Raw genomic sequence first — 16,046 nt, 5'->3', positions numbered from 1 at the left:
ACATGGCGAACGTATTATATTATAGCCGACTTAGGCGCTGTTTGATTCAGCTGAGGATTATTATAATCTGGATTATCATGAGTAAGCTGAAACAAACAAATAAATTATTATGATAGATTATTATAATCTGTAAGCCAGATTAATATAATCTAATAATCTCCTCTGGAGAAGCTTTTTTCAGATTATTGGGTGGCTAAAGAGCCACTATCCTTAGATGCCTTCAATAATCCAGAGAAACAAATAACTCGCAACTTATTTTATGTTAGCTTATTATAATCTAGCTTAGAGTAATTTGATTTAATAATCTAGATTATAATAATCTTAAACTAAAACAAATAGGGCCTTAAATCACATGTTACACCTGCTCCTAAGGCAGCTGTTCTAAACCCTCTCGATTCAGTGTGTATTTCGCTAGCTGATTGTATCAATGTATCATCCTTCCTAAGATATTTTATTTTTGAAAGAAGGCAAAAGCTTAGCAATTTATTGATAAAAAGGGAGTAAACAAAATTAAAGTACGTACATGGGCGTGTGGAAGTCCCTGGCTGACCAGTGATCCCTCCCAAGGCCTGGAACTATAGGAGCTTAGACGTTTCCTTTTGACCCAACTCCTAGTCTCCTCTTTGAATTTTGCAATTATGGTTGTAGGAGTTGCGGTGATGTGTCAAAAGATTCATGCGTTCCACTCACATTAAAATTTCATAGACAACGAGGATGAATATGACTTAAGTGACTATTTTGAAATGTGAGGGGTGTCCAGGACACACTACCACTGTTGCTCCACCGTATCGCAAGTATCCCACCGGTTGATCTGGAGACCAGTACCCACCCATTGTTGTAGTGCTGCCCAAATTCTCTGCGAGAACCTACAGTGTGCCATCATTTTGTATCATCGTGCCTCTTTTATCTAGCATGTCCACCATCTAGTCCCTATTTTATATAACAAGCCATACGAAGAATTTGTATATTGATGGTGCCCAACATATGTCCATATTACTTGCTTGAATATTACTTGTTTAGGTGGCTTCTATGAATTGTAGCCAGTACATCAATCCCATTGTATATCATTGACACCATCACCTGAAAGCTTATACGATGGGATTGTAGGTGATGGTGTCTGTGCTCCGTTGTAGGTGGGCCGCCTATGTTTTGAATTTTTCGTCCATATATGAATGAATTCTGATGAATTATCGCAAATGTTCCGCTGATCCTCCCTAAGTTATCACGATGAAGGAAAAAAAAAAGATATTTTCACTCCACTGAACCAACTAACGGCTACGGAGCCGCGTCATATCGTCGTCGCCCAAACAGGCAGCGAAGCTGACCCTGTTCCCTCCATCGTCCCCGCCCGTCCACTGCTCGCCGTCGTCACCGATCCCCAGAATCGCACGGTGTTGGCGACAGAAAAAAAAAAAAAGTTGGCACCGCGGCCGCGAACGCGCGGCTGCGGCGTGTACCGAGCCGAGCAGGCGATCCCGCGGCCGCACCGTGACCCCACCCGATCTACACGGGGATTCGCCACAGCGCCTCCCGTGTCCCGTCTCGCTCTTCGCCTCGGCTATAAAACCCGCGCCCGCACACGACCCGTTCCGCTCCGCCTACTCCACTCCACTCCACTCTCCGTTGCTCGCGCGGTTGGCGTTGCGTTTTTTCCCCTCGAATCGCGGGGGGGAATCCGCCGGTTGATGCAGCAGAGGGGCCTCGCGCACAACCGCCGCTCCCGCGGCTTCTCCCGATCCCGCCGCGCCGTCGAGGGCGCCTAAACCACACGCCTTTTTTTTTCCTTAAAAACGAATAGATCTCTCTCAATTTCCTGAAACTTATAATAATTTCAAAAACGCCCTAGACGAGGACGAGGAGACGATCGAGATGGACGCCGTCGCGGCGAATGGTAAGCGCGCGCGAGCGGATGAGAGATCCGAATGTTTTTGTGCTTTTGTGTTTGTGTTTTTGTTGTGGAGGTGGAGGGGGATTGGGGGTGTGTTGATGATGATGGGGGGTTTTGGTTTTGGTTGGATGGATGCGTGCAGGGATCGGGGAGGTGGAGAGGAAGGCGCAGCGGAGCTACTGGGAGGAGCACTCCAAGGACCTCACCGTCGAGGCCATGATGCTCGACTCCCGCGCCGCCGACCTCGACAAGGAGGAGCGCCCCGAGGTGACTGAATCCATCCATGAACCCATACATGCGTGCCCGCCGGATCAACCTGCAGAGATCTCTCGTGATTATTATTACTTTTTTTGCAAATTCCTCTTGCATGATCTCGTTCGTTGCTGCTAAGATTCTGTCTGGCTTGTCTTCGTACGTTGTCATGTTGCTATACTGAAAAATTCGGTGATATCTTTGGACGTTCCATCGCGTACTAAACAGTGAACAAATGATACGCCCTTTTGGCCCTTATAAAGTCGATAGCAACTGCTGATAGTGACAGTATTGGAGCTAATTCGTTTCTGGGTTATACAGGTTGGCAAATTGATCAATAGGAACTGACGAGTACTAGACTTGATGCAGATAGCCTGATGCCGACCCTTCCTTTTTGTGATCCTGCAATTTTCTTGGTTTCTGCTTTGGCGAGGCCAGTAGTAATTATGCACAGATCTATGAATTAGCAGAGTTTTGCTAATTTTGGTATGGATGAGAAAAAGGTTAATCTCTGTTGGATGGCCAACTTTGCATGTCATGGGCTTGGGAGAAGTGGACAGTACTACTGGGAATTAGATAAGCATATCTTTGGTTGTTAATTAAATTTTGATTGGAGGTTACAGGCATGTGTACTACTACACAATAAAAAAAATATCTGGGTTGTGCTTGTCGTTCTCAGGCTCTACCTGCCACTTATATTGTTAACTATCAGGAATTCAGGATACTCCAGTCGTTTAGCTCCCCAATGGGCTAATTGCTATTTAGAGTATGCTTTGCTTTCACTCTGCTCTCATATTATTATTATCATGCTAATTATGCAAAGTTTGTCGTGCAGCTCTGTCTTTACTGTTGGAGTAACTGTAATTTTCGCTCAGGACTGATTGGCACTGTTGATGCGCAGGTCCTGTCTGTACTCCCTTCTTACAAAGGGAAATCAGTACTGGAGCTTGGTGCTGGAATAGGACGCTTTACTGGGGAATTGGCAAAAGAAGCTGGCCATGTTTTAGCCCTAGACTTCATTGAAAGTGTGATTAAGAAGGTGAAATTTCTCACTTCAAACTTCAAAGACCTTCATGTCTGGCAGATGGAATTTGTTGGTTATGCATAGTTCCATGAGTTTTCACTCCTTTTATCTTTCTGTAGAATGAGAATATAAATGGGCATCACAAGAACATAACCTTTATGTGCGCTGATGTCACGTCTCCGGACCTGAAGATCGAAGATAACTCTATTGATCTCATATTCTCAAACTGGCTACTAATGTACCTTTCAGATGAGGAGGTAAGCTCGGGACATGTTTATGAATGTTGATACTATTTTTCTTAAAAAAAAGAATTCTGCATTTGTAGTAATCGCCAGCTAAAATTATTTTACTAAAAAGTGGCATACATGGCATGTGTACATTGTATGATGATCTCTAACTGCTATGGCATACTGTAGGTCGAGAAGCTAGTAGGAAGAATGGTGAAATGGCTGAAGGTAGGTGGCCATATATTCTTTAGGGAGTCATGCTTTCACCAATCTGGAGATTCCAAAAGGAAAGTGAATCCAACACATTACCGGGAGCCAAGGTTCTATACAAAGGTTACAGCTTCAACTCAAGTTTCTTTCTCAATTACAGTCAGTCTTAAAAGTGAAATTTTGCTAACTCTACAACTTCCAACCTTTGTTTGCCCTATATATTTAACTGAAGCATATTTGTAGTGGATGCTTATAATTTTGTTAGATAATTAGTGAGGGCTACTGTGTGTTTTGTGATACTTGCATAATTTTTCGTATTTTATGGTCAATAAGACGATAGCAAAACATACTTCCCATTTCTATCCAGAAACTAACTAATTTTTTAACATAGATATTTAAAGAATGCCATTCCTATGATAAAGATGGGGGTTCTTATGAACTTTCTCTAGAAACATGCAAGTGCATTGGGGCTTATGTGAAAAGCAAGAAAAATCAAAATCAGGTACTCATCTCCTTCGGTGACATACACTGTTGCACTTTGGCAATCAAACAATACTGACTGTTACAACCTTATTGTCCATAGTTATGTTGGCTATGGGAAAAGGTTAAGTCAACAGAAGACAGAGGATTCCAAAGATTCCTGGACAATGTGCAGTACAAAACCACTGGAATCTTACGCTATGAGCGTGTCTTCGGAGAGGGTTATGTCAGCACTGGTGGAATTGGTCAGTTGAACAATTTCCTTGCCTCTATTAAAATGTCAACATTTACTCATTCAAACATGCTTATTGATGAACAGAAACCACAAAGGAATTTGTGGATAAGCTGGATCTTAAACCTGGACAGAAAGTGCTTGATGTTGGGTGCGGAATTGGAGGCGGCGACTTCTATATGGCTGAAAACTACGATGCCCATGTTCTTGGTATTGATCTTTCAATCAACATGGTTTCATTTGCAATCGAACGTGCCATTGGACGCAAGTGTTCGGTTGAGTTTGAAGTTGCTGATTGCACCACAAAGACCTACGCACCAAATACATTTGATGTGATCTACAGCCGTGACACCATTCTTCACATACATGTATGTTTCACTTCAGAGAATTTACAGATGTTTCTACAAGTATCCTACTTAACACAATTATACTACGAACAGCTGTTCGCCAGCATAGCTGATCACGGGATACTTACCTATAACAACCTATAACAACTTTGTAGTTGAGTTAACCACAGAAGCAACAGTCTTACGATTGCTATACATGGTTTTACAGGATAAACCTGCTTTGTTCAGAAGTTTCTTCAAGTGGCTGAAACCTGGGGGCAAAGTCCTCATCAGTGATTACTGTAGGAATCCTGGGAAACCATCAGAAGAATTTGCTGCTTACATTAAGCAGAGAGGCTATGACCTCCACGATGTGAAGACTTACGGAAAGGTTTGCTTCTGCAGTGATATTAACATATCAATCAATCTAACTTGTTAGGTAGATTTGAACAAAAAGAGGTGAACCACTCTGACTTCTGTTTGCACAACACTAGATGCTTGAGGATGCTGGTTTCCATCATGTCATTGCTGAAGACCGCACGGACCAGGTTATCACCCTACCTCTCTGAATTCCGCTCACTGTTGTGCACCTCCAAATCCATTTTTTTCTACGACGCTTGGACAAATGCGATTCGTTCGAGACTAATCACTGCCACATGCTATATGTTTCAGTTCCTGCGTGTTCTTCAAAGGGAGCTTGCTGAAGTTGAGAAGAACAAAGAAGCCTTCTTGGCAGACTTCACCCAGGTTCGTGCTTCCCAGCTCTACGCCTGCTTATGCTTTTCCATGACTCCAAGTGAGCATTCTCTCAATTGTCCTCCCATGTATATTATCAGGAGGACTACGATGACATTGTGAACGGCTGGAACGCGAAGCTGAAGCGGAGCTCTGCCGGTGAGCAGAGGTGGGGGCTGTTCATTGCAACCAAATGATTCAGAAGCAGAGAGGGTTCAGAATAAAACGGGTGCTGCTGTTGTTGGCTGTGTTAACTAGTACTCCTACTAGATCTGTTGTTGCAGATTTATTTGTGCGCCCCAATTGGTAGTTTGTTTGTGTGTGATGTAGTATTCCAGTTTTAGAGGACGGCCAATGTTCCATGTGACGTGATGTACGTTAAACTCAATCTGTTTAAAGTATGTATTATCGTGCGTATTTGGTATGGAACCGTGTTATTGTTTGCAGATAAATAAACACAGATGTGTTCCCCTTTTGCACATATGCCCTTCTCCTTTTTAGAATATGCATCATGTTCGTTCTGCAACAATTTTAAAATTTTGTCAGGTTAGCCTGACAGTTTTTTCGGATCCAGAGTTCTGCAGATCGTATAGCCCACATGACAGCATCAAACACAATTTTAGTAATCTGAGTAATTAGTAAAGGACCCTTCCTGATCTTACTTCAAGGCGAAGTCAAATGTACTCAAACTATTCTTCGAGTTGACAGAGGTATAAAACAGGAGGTACAGATAGTGCATTTTGCACACCAGCCCTGATAAATTTCTTCTTAATATATATTCTCTCTTTTTTAATAGATAACGTTGGTGACTCTTAAATATATATATTTGATTATTCGTCTTATTTAAAAAAATAAATATATAAAAGTACTAATAAAAGAACTCACAGCAAATCTATATCTATATCTATAATCTATAACTAATATAAATATTCGTATTTTTCCGGTCGTCACACCGGTTTTTCGTCCTGCTTCGTCGCCTCCCCCAAAAAAAAATCCCAATCTGAATCCAATCAAACCAATCACAATCACAATCAGAGTTCAATCACACAAATCATGATGCATGTACACATATATATCCAAATAAAAATCAAAAATTAGATCGAAGGGGGTCGCCGCCGCCGCCGTTGCCGAACCACCGCCGTCGCCGTCGCCGCCGCAGGGACGGCTGGCCGCCGGCGGCTCCCCTCTTGTTGGATCCGGTGGAGGGGAGAGCGCCGCCGCCGCCTCCCCTCCCGCTAGATCTGCCGGCGGCGGTGGCGGAGGGCGCTCTCCGGTGGTGGGTGAGAGCGCCGCCGTCGCCGTCGTCGGTGGTGGGGGAGACTCCGCCGCCGCCGCCGCTCGCGGGAGGAGGGGCGCCGTCGCTGCCACTCGTGGGGCGCCTCCCCTCCCGCTAGATCTGCCGTCAGTGGTGGGGGAGGGTGCCGCCGACGCCGCCGTGGGTGGTGGGGGCGCTGTCGCCGCCGCCGTCGGTTGGTGTGGGAAGGGCGCCGTCGTCACCGCCGCCGCCACTCGGGGGCGCGGAGGGGAGGGCGGCGAAGTGAGATGGGAGGGAGGGAAATAGGCTAGGGTTTCGGCGCCTGAGAGGGAGGGGGTTTTGTTTCCCCGATATCGACGCTCGGCCGTCCGATCAAAACCCTAGAGATCGGACGGCCGGTGTCGTCCAGGCCGAAATCGGCCCAAGAGGGATTGAGAGTGAGGCATCTTTTCCAGCTCAAGCCCAGGTTGCGGCCTGGGGAAGGAAAAGTGCGCCCGTGCGTGCGCAAAAGGCCGTGGGCCGACCAGCATGGGTCGGAAATAAGTCTATTTTAGGTCCCTCAGGCCAAAAAAAGAATAAGTTCATTTTTAGTGCTCATTTTTTCAGAAGCATTACAATTATAGTTATATTGAATATGTTTATTTCGAAGCAAACATAAAGGAAGTATTTTCTTTCTTTTTCCAATTAAATAATTGTTAAATGATGTTTGTATTAATAAAATTAGCAATTAAGCTATCAAAATTCCAAAGAGCGTAAATAATCATGAAGAATTTAATAAAACTAAATTTAACAATGTCATTTTATTTATCACACTTGCTTTACTTGTAAATTTATTTAATTATACACATACCTACTTAAAAATACCAAATATTTCAGCGAATTTGTATTTTAATTAATTGCATATTTTTCTGATATGTAAGCTTCCCGGTGCAACGCACTGTCACTTTGCTAAACTAAACAACACTTTTGGTCAATATACACATTCTGTAATCACCCGGTGCAACGCACGGGCACTTTTGCTAGTATATTATAATTACATATTTTTTTAATTTCACGAATGATAAAGAAATCAAATGACGTTATCCATTGAAAAAACAGAGTTAGTATATATTTACCCTGTTAAGTGGGCTAACTTAACCCTCGTTATTATCAATGTAAAATAATCGGATGACGCGTATGCACAATTAATGCGCTGTCTACCTAAAATAGTTTGTTAATTAGTAGCACCAATATTATTAGTACTAGTATTAATTTTCCCAAATTGCATCCAGTGATCCAATCCACCACCTAGCATTAGCAAAGCAAAGCAAAGCACCCAGAGACGCAGAATACAAGGGGAGACGAGACGAGACGCGACACGAGACGGACCAACCCCAGTACACACCACCAACGAACGAACGAGCCGGCGACAGCGAGAGGCGAGCGAGCGGGCGGCATGAGGGGCGGCGAGATGTTGACCGCGTCGAGGGGCGCCGGGGCGTCCTCGTCCACGGCGGCGGCGGCGGCGACGGTGGACCTGGCCGGCCGCGCCGGTGCCGGCGCAGGCGGCGGCAGCGGGAACTTCCCCCTCGCCGTCGCGCTCATCGCCTTCGCCTTCGCCAACTTCCTCAACCTCCTCGCCATCTGGTGCGTCCTTCTCCTCGCTTCTCCAGCTAGATCTAACGCGTCCCGATGCGATCCCCCCCCCCCCCCCCTCCTCCCCATGGCTCGGTGTCGGTGCGAGGTTGTTGGGACTTTACGATTGCCTCTGGTTCACGAAAAGGTGGATTATGAGGGTTTCGTTTTTGCGCCATCGAATCTGTGAATGCCGCTTTGCGATTTAGAAACCATAGGCTCGTTGTCTGGAGAATTGGGGATGAACTTATTTTTTGGTAGGAAGGGTGCGGAGGAGGAGGATTCATTGGTTCGATATCGGTTGGGAGCAATCACTTATATGCTAATATGTTATCTATGTTACAAATCAGTAGCTAGGTAGCTTGGTTTTGTTCAGTAGAGAATTGAGGTGCGACCAACCGGAATTCCTAGATTGCCATGGTGAAACCTATTTAAATCCAAGTAAAAACCACTATACATTTTAGACCATGAATAGCAATAAGTAATTCTCAATCACTCCATGCTTACTACTTCCATTGAAAAAGTCCTAGAGATTTGTTGGCATTACCGAGTGTTGATTATCATGCTGAAATTAAGGCTGGCTGATCAGTATGCTTGTTACTCTGTCTTTCAGAATAAGTGCATTTGCAACTTATAGTTTGGACTGCTATTCCATTAAGCTGTAGTTTGTTAATCCTAGATACGCAGGTTAAAGGAGAAGAGATGGGATGCAAGAAAGTTTCTCACTTCAGCTGGAATTATTTCATCCCTTTCTGCAACGGTGGGGAGTTTGGCCGTGGCAGTCGGTCAACAAGAAGGCGGAGATAGTTCTTCATTCGCGCTGGCATTGGTTTTTGCTGCCGTTGTATGTATCTAAACAAATCTTGTTCAATACATTTCAATTTTAGCACAAGCGAAAGTCGCAATCCTGAAGTGTCCTTTTGTTAGGACTATAGACATTGGCAACTAGATTCTTGTGATAAATAACAGTAGGTTTCACTGCCCTTTATATGCTATGTTGCTTTGGAATAATAGGGTTTTAAATACCAGTTAAATAATCTTTTGAGTGCTTCTTCCTTGGGGGTGGGTGTGGAATTTTCCTGTCAAGACACCTAGCTGAAAGAACCATCTGTTTAATATTCATATTTGAAGTTTTCGATACCAAAATATCAAAATTTTAAGAGCTGCTGCATTTTCAAGATCTGTACTTGTTAGTGTACTTTAAATGGTCCTTTTTTAATAGCTACAACTATGCTGGAACTCTGAATATCTCCCTTACAAATTAAGTTCTTTTTTTTTTCCTCAAACACATTTTTTTTTCTTTTTCAAAATGATAGCTATAGGTACATTCATACACATGTTAGTTCTTCTTAGAGAAGGTTTCTAAGATTATATTTTCTTCTTACAGGTAATGTATGATGCATCAGGAATTCGATTCCACACAGGTCGCCAAGCTGCTGTAAGTTTGTGGGTTTCTGTGCTTACGAGGAACAGGGTCTTCTATACTATTAATTTATATCCTCTGATTATATCTGCAAACTTTTGTGCAGTTGCTAAATCAAATAGTCTCTGATTTCCCACCAGAACATCCAATTATCTCATCCTTCAGACCGCTACGGGAACCTCTTGGACACAGTCCATTTCAGGTAACTCTACCATGTCTGTTCTATTCTGTTGGTGCAGTAAAGATACTAGATGCCCTTGAGTTATTCACATCATGAAAAACAAAGTTTAGACTGCAATCTGGATATATTCTTGAACTTCCTTTAAGTCATATGATACATTTGAATTCTATGGTATTCCTTTAAGCCATAGTTCCTTCCAGCTTCCTCAACTATTTGGTCACATGTCCACATTGCATGAGCTACTGTGGAATATTTCTTGCTGACATAAAAAACTATGACTTTCACTTGGTTGGTCCATTGCATTTTTTTTAGTTCTGTGTGTATGACGATTTTTAATAGTTACATATTCCTGGTATCTGCTCATGTTGTTCATATACTACTATGTTTGTTGATCTTAATGTTGTTCTTTTGGTTGGTGTAGGTTTTTGCTGGAGCGCTTGTTGGTTGTTCAATAGCCTATTTGATGGGAAAATCTGTATAAGATAGTTACAATTTGTCTTTTACACAAATACTGTTATGTTAATATAAGGAACCATTTCTGCGAAGCTCTTGTGCATCTCTGTGCAATGAAAATCTCATCTTTTTTGACCTGGAATATAAAAATCTCCTATTGTTGAGTTGTTTGCTATCAACTGCCTTTTCCCCCTTCCCCACTTCATACGGGACCAAAATAACCAAATTAAGTAGCCTCTAATCAGATGCTGATAGAGTGTTTGAGATAATCTTAACCCTAGTATGAGGTGAAATCAATTGAAATCTGTACATAAAGCAATGGGTATGAAATAAAACCGTTGAACCTGGATTAATAATCAATCTGTCCGAATTCTGGCTGTTCCAGGGTTGACCTTAATCACTAATCATTTGCTTGCTGGCATGAAAATACTTTCAGAATCTCTTCAGTTATATGGTTTATATCTTTCGCCTGTTGCCCAGAATCCAGGTATCCGTATGTCTATTTGTCATGCTCAAATCAAATCTAATTTTAGGCAAAATTTGACAACCAAAAGAATCTGGGCAGATTTTGATGCAAATGAGTTAACAAGCCAAAACCGAATGTTATATACTAGCAATATATATCATCCGGGGGTATGAAACGGAAAATATCAATATATAGCCTGATCTCGTTGACAAGCTTGATCTCACTTGCCTGGGTGCTGCCCATTTCCTGCCTCGCCCCGATGGCCGGCCCGCACGAAAGGGGCGGGGAGGCCGGCGAGTTCGCGCCGCCCTGAGCCCCCGCACCGTCGCCGGCCGCACCGCCGTGGGCTGCAGCGCTAGCGCCATGGCAAGCGGAAGCGGCGAGGGCAAGGGCGATATCCCAAGCGTCGTCCTGCTCGAGCTCTGGGGCCACGTCGCCGACGACGACGACGACGACGACCACCGGCCCGACGCCACCACCGCCACTTCCACGACGAGCACCGGCCTCACCATCTCGGTGACCTTGCGCGCCGCCACCCCGCCAGCCCTCTCGCACCTCTCCGTCGACTGCCTTGGTCTGGCGGATCTGGACCCCCAACCCCTCGGACAAGTTCGTGGCGCCCACGGTGGTCAGCGCGGACGCCGACCTCCTCCTCCTCCGCGTCCCCGTCGATCGCCTCGCCAGATTCCATCACTGTTTCAGCGACTACTTCGTCTACAAGGCGCACCCTCACTCCGAAGGCGCAAGGCTTTACCGTCTCCCGAGCCGCCCAAGTGACCGTGGCTTCGGAGACGACAACATTGCCATCCTGAGCTGCGGCAACGACTCCTCCTCCTCCTCCTACGCTGTGGCCGTTCTTCAACCTTGGTATCATGTCGACTTCAGGCTTCACCTGTGTCGCTCTACCTCCGATGGAAAGCCGGGGAGTAGTTGGATCTCCCATCAGTTGACAGTGGAGGAGCCACTGATGAGGAGAACGGTGTGCCCCGTCCCTGACTCGGCACTGAGGAGGATCTTCCATACGACTACCAAGGTGATCACGCTCGGAGGTGCCAAAGGCACAGTTGGCTGGGTCGATCTCTGGCGAGGCATCCTTCTCTGCGACGTGCTCGAAGACAGCCCCAAGCTCCGCGACATGCCGCTGCCATTGCCCGCTAGGGTCAACTGGCCATTGTTCCTCAACCGCTGCCCGTACTATTGCCATGACATCATCATCAGCCAGAGCAGGGACACTATCAAGTACGTCGAGATGGAATTCACGAATGGGTGGCCACCCAGCGATTTCGAAGCTCGCATCTAGAGGTCTTGGTCGATGATGGTAGCTGGAAGGTCAAGACATGGAGCATGCCCATCCCGGTCACTTCATGGGATGGCTGGAAGCCTGGATGCTCCGTCACTTCCAACCACCTGGACACCACCCTGCATAGTTACATGAGGAAAATAGACTAAGGGGAAGAAGGCCGCCATGTCCGTGGAGAGTCTTCACATGGCTTACCCTACCCTGAGCATCGCTGATGATGATGATGATGTTGTTTACCTGCTATCCAAGCGCACCAGAAGGGGAGCAGTCAAGATGGTGTTCAGTGTCAACACGAGGGCACGTGTTCTCGAAAAACTGGCGAAACTTCATAGCATGAGTCACCATGGTTTTATGCGTTGCTTCCTTTCCACTGGGATCTCTAAACATCTTAAGCCTACAGGTAATCTAAGCTGTTTCGTCCTTTGCTGTGATATCTGAATTTATATATACCTTATTTGTGCTGTATGAGTTGAAAACAAAACTCAGGCTGCAGGCTGTGCATGCTTGGAAAACAAAACTCAGGTAAATTTTGTTGCACCGCACCGTTACATTTGGAGTAGATGTTGGTCTAGCAAAGCTTTGCTTTTGCCAATATAATGGCAGCAAATCTTCACCCAATAAATGGTGAGCTCATTCCTAGCAAAATGTAGCACAATATGGGTGTGAAAACACAATATAAGGATCTAAGGTCGGATCATAATAATATATTTATGTGTTTGGAGCTCAATGTCGTTCCAACTCTTTCGAGCAATTTTTTTATCTGGGCTAATGTTTATATACCAAATAGAAAAAAAAATCACATTGTGGGATTGGCCGCCGTGTGTTGGGCCCTCTGGGAAGCCCGGAATATGTTTTGATGGATAAAGAAGATCAATTCTACTTAGATGGCGTTTTTCATCTGTTTCTCTCTTATTTGGCAGGTTTACAAAGCCAGGAGGATCGAATCAAACTGGAACAATGTGCGCAAGTACTGAAGTCTACAGCACTGCACTGTCATCAGCAAGATGCATGTGGTGGAGTTCTGTTGGGTCAAGATGGAGTTGTCTTGTGAAGCGGGAGTTGGATCGCTTGGGCTGAAGCCTTTTGATCTGCTGGAATGCAGAAAGCCAGAAATCTGTTGAGAAATGTCTCAAGTTGGAGTTGTAGGCTCTTTTGCTCTCTGAGTCTTTGAATTTCCTGTGTTGTGGCCCGGATGTCTGCTTCTAACAGCCCCAATAAGCGAAACGGCATATTTGCAAACGAAAAATAATTTGTGAATAAAACTTTTATATACGTGTTCTTAGTGATCTAAACTTCTAAAAGCAAAGGCTGAAAAATAAACTTCGATGAAAAAACCTCAAAATCAACTCCAAATTTAAGGTTGAAAATTCAAATTTTGGCTAATAAGCGTCAGCAAAAAGATGAGGCTGTAAGCTTATATAATAGGAGTATTTTGTTGCAGTGACTGCCTAGTCTTACATTTCTGTTAGTGTTGTGATAATGCGGAGAGCTCTACAAAGCCCTGTGAGGTTTTGTGAGCATATCCTTTTCTTTGTGTGTTGTGGTGGTACTTCTTAGAATCTGAATGAAAAACTAAATTAATTAGGAAATTTTTTTATTCTGGAAAAAGTTGCAGCTAGTTTGGCCCTCACTCTTGGGCATCCAGATGTATACTATTACGACCTATAGGATGCAAGGTATGGTGTGAGTGATGACAACGACAGTACGGTACAGTTTTAGGTGGAAAAGAGGTTCCTTTTGAAGAAAATTTTTACAGTATTTGAGAGATATCAATAGATATCAAAATTTTAAAAACAATTAGGATTGAAAATATCAATAAATACCAAACTTTATATTAGAAAATGTGTTACCTCTCGGTATCTCTTTGAAGATTGTAAAATTACTCCATTTTGAATGGACAAACAGATTGCTTCTTCTGCGAAAAACGGTTCGCCAGCAAGTGATAAAACCTGGTGACGCATTGGCAGGCGGCTGGGTAATTTTCAGGTTTACCTTATATATGAGGTGAAATCAATAAATCTGTGCATGGAGCAATGGGTATGAAATAAAACCGTTGAACCTGGATTAATAATCCATCTGTCCGAATTCTGGCTGTTCCAGGGTTGACCTTAATCACTAATCATTTGCTTGCTGGCATGAAAATACTTTCAAAATCACTTCAGTTGTATGGTTTACATCTTTCGCCTGTTGCCCAGAATCCAGGTACTCCGTATGTCTATTTGTCATGCTCAAATCAAAGCTAATTAGGCAAAATTTAACAACCAAAAGTATCTGGGCAGATTTTGATGCAAATGATTTAACAAGCCAAAACCGAATTTTATATAATGTATATCATATCATCCGGGAGTAGGAAACGAAAAAAATATCAATTTGACAACACTAACTCATTGACAAGCTTGATCTCACTTGCCTGGGTGCTGCAGCTGCTGCGAACGCAGGTGACAACAGCTTGCCACCCATCTGCATCCAAGCTCATCTCCCTCCTCGCCATCTGCTCCAAGACGAAGAACGCCTCCTCCGCCTTGCCGTCCTCGCCGAGCCCTCTCGCAAGGTGCCTGAAGGTGCGAGCTTGGGGGCAGTGTCCGCTCGCCATCATCGCGTTGAAGACCCGTAGACCCAGGTCGAAGTCGTGAGCCCTGCAGCACCCGTCGACGAGGACGCGGTACGTGGCGGCGCCCGGCACGGTGCCCCTGAGCTGCATCTCGAGCAGCGCCCTGTGCGCCTCGTCGGCCCTGCCGGCGTCGCACAGGCACCTGATCAGGATGTTGTAGCTCGCGTCGTCGGGCTTGAGCTTCCGCTTGCGCATGGCGGAGAGGAGCTCCCTGACGCCGTCGGCGTCGCCGCGTCTCGCACGGGAGCTCATCAGCACGCCGTAGTTCACCACGTCGGCCTGGCACCCGCGGTACTCCATGTCGAACATCAGCTTCTCGGCGTCGGCGTGGCGGTCGGCGTCGCAGAGCCCCCGCATCAGGAGGGCGTAGGTGGCCGCGTTTGGCGCCACGCCACGGCGCGCCATCTCGTCGATGAGCCGCTCCGCCGCGCCCAGCTCACCCTCCCGGCACGCCGACCCCACCAGCGTGTTGAAGGTGACCACCGTCGGTCGCACGCCCCGGCTGAGCATTTCGTCGAGCACGCCGCGGGCGCCCATGAACCCGTCCCGGAGACACGCGCCCTTGAGGATGATGTTGTACGACACGGCGTTGAGGCGGACGCCGAGCTTCGGGGCGAGCGGGAGCATGTCCCGGGCGGCATCCGTGCGGCCATTGGACACAAGGGCGTTGAGGAGGGAATGGAATGTGGCGGCGGAGTGGGAGCAGAAGGCCGGGACGGTGCGGAAGACGCCGACCGCGGCGTCGGGGCGGGAAGCGGCGCCGAGGTGGTCGATGACGGCGGCGAACACGGTGGGACGGAGCGGCGCGCCGCGGGAGTGCAGCGCGGCGAGGAACGGGGGCACGAGCGGGAAGAGGCGCGCGCGGGCGAGGCGGTAGAGCACGCAGGCGGCGAAGGGGTGGTCGTGGAGGCGCCTCGGCGCGGAGAGGAGCGCGGCCGCGGCGGCGACGGGGGACGGGAGCGACTTGAGGTGGAGGAGGAATGGGTGCGGCTCCGGCGGTGGCTTCGGTCTGTACACGAACTTCTTCCGGCGGTGGCCGCGGCGGCGCAGTCTCGCGGCGGCGGCGGCGGCGGCGGGCATCGGAGTTCTGAAGGCAACAAGCACTTCCAGCTACGGCCCCGTTTAGTAGAGCTCCAAACTCCAACTCCCAGTTCCCAATTCCAACTCCAACTCTAGTGAGAGCTAGCTCCTATAGGAGCTGAAGTGGGTGTGAAAGTCTTTGGCTAGATTGGCTAGCTCCACGCCACCACGTTCCTTGTTGGCATTTCGTCGAACACCTAGTAGGCGTCGCCCTGCCGCCGCCACCGCCGCCTGCCGCTGCCGTCGGCGCTCAGCCCGCGCGCCACCGCTCGCCCCGCCCCCGCCCCCG

The 16,046-nt window shown here is 46.5% G+C and overlaps 3 protein-coding genes across 3 annotated transcripts; 2 read left to right on the top strand and 1 right to left on the bottom strand.

Moving 5' to 3' along the window:
• The first annotated feature begins 1,578 nt into the window (after window positions 1-1,578).
• Window positions 1,579-5,789, top strand: LOC127773832 (phosphomethylethanolamine N-methyltransferase-like). The gene is made up of 12 exons (XM_052300020.1): window positions 1,579-1,891; window positions 2,031-2,155; window positions 3,042-3,179; window positions 3,284-3,421; window positions 3,581-3,724; window positions 3,993-4,103; window positions 4,185-4,326; window positions 4,401-4,681; window positions 4,869-5,030; window positions 5,134-5,187; window positions 5,312-5,386; window positions 5,476-5,789. The coding sequence occupies exons 1-12, from the start codon at window positions 1,870-1,872 to the stop codon at window positions 5,569-5,571; spliced, it is 1,488 nt and encodes a 495-aa protein (XP_052155980.1). The 5' UTR covers window positions 1,579-1,869; the 3' UTR covers window positions 5,572-5,789.
• A 2,187-nt stretch (window positions 5,790-7,976) lies between these two features.
• Window positions 7,977-10,392, top strand: LOC127774043 (uncharacterized). The gene is made up of 5 exons (XM_052300313.1): window positions 7,977-8,255; window positions 8,931-9,087; window positions 9,631-9,681; window positions 9,773-9,868; window positions 10,269-10,392. Exons 1-5 carry the CDS (start codon window positions 8,065-8,067, stop codon window positions 10,326-10,328), a joined length of 555 nt encoding a protein of 184 aa, XP_052156273.1. The 5' UTR covers window positions 7,977-8,064; the 3' UTR covers window positions 10,329-10,392.
• A 2,737-nt stretch (window positions 10,393-13,129) lies between these two features.
• On the bottom strand, window positions 13,130-16,032 carry LOC127774042 (pentatricopeptide repeat-containing protein At1g07740, mitochondrial-like). Its single transcript, XM_052300312.1, has 2 exons — window positions 13,917-16,032; window positions 13,130-13,262 (listed from the first exon to the last, which is right to left on the bottom strand). Exon 1 carries the CDS (start codon window positions 15,755-15,757, stop codon window positions 14,432-14,434), a length of 1,326 nt encoding a protein of 441 aa, XP_052156272.1. The 5' UTR covers window positions 15,758-16,032; the 3' UTR covers window positions 13,130-13,262; window positions 13,917-14,431.
• Window positions 16,033-16,046: the final 14 nt, after the last annotated feature.

This window comes from Oryza glaberrima, chromosome 5, assembly GCF_000147395.1.
Source record: "Oryza glaberrima chromosome 5, OglaRS2, whole genome shotgun sequence".
Taxonomy (NCBI): domain Eukaryota; kingdom Viridiplantae; phylum Streptophyta; class Magnoliopsida; order Poales; family Poaceae; genus Oryza; species Oryza glaberrima.
This window is presented reverse-complemented; position numbering and strand designations above follow the sequence as displayed.

Coding starts and splice junctions, on each gene's coding strand:
- LOC127774042 (XM_052300312.1), bottom strand. CDS start 15,757: ATGCCCGCCGCCGCCGCCGCCGCCGCGAGACTGCGCCGCCGCGGCCAC.
- LOC127773832 (XM_052300020.1), top strand. CDS start 1,870: ATGGACGCCGTCGCGGCGAATG. Junction 2,156..3,041: donor ACAAGGAGGAGCGCCCCGAG/GTGACTGAATCC, acceptor GTTGATGCGCAG/GTCCTGTCTGTACTCCCTTC. Junction 3,180..3,283: donor TTGAAAGTGTGATTAAGAAG/GTGAAATTTCTC, acceptor ATCTTTCTGTAG/AATGAGAATATAAATGGGCA.
- LOC127774043 (XM_052300313.1), top strand. CDS start 8,065: ATGAGGGGCGGCGAGATGTTGACCGCGTCGAGGGGCGCCGGGGCGTCC. Junction 8,256..8,930: donor CTCAACCTCCTCGCCATCTG/GTGCGTCCTTCT, acceptor CTAGATACGCAG/GTTAAAGGAGAAGAGATGGG. Junction 9,682..9,772: donor ACACAGGTCGCCAAGCTGCT/GTAAGTTTGTGG, acceptor ACTTTTGTGCAG/TTGCTAAATCAAATAGTCTC.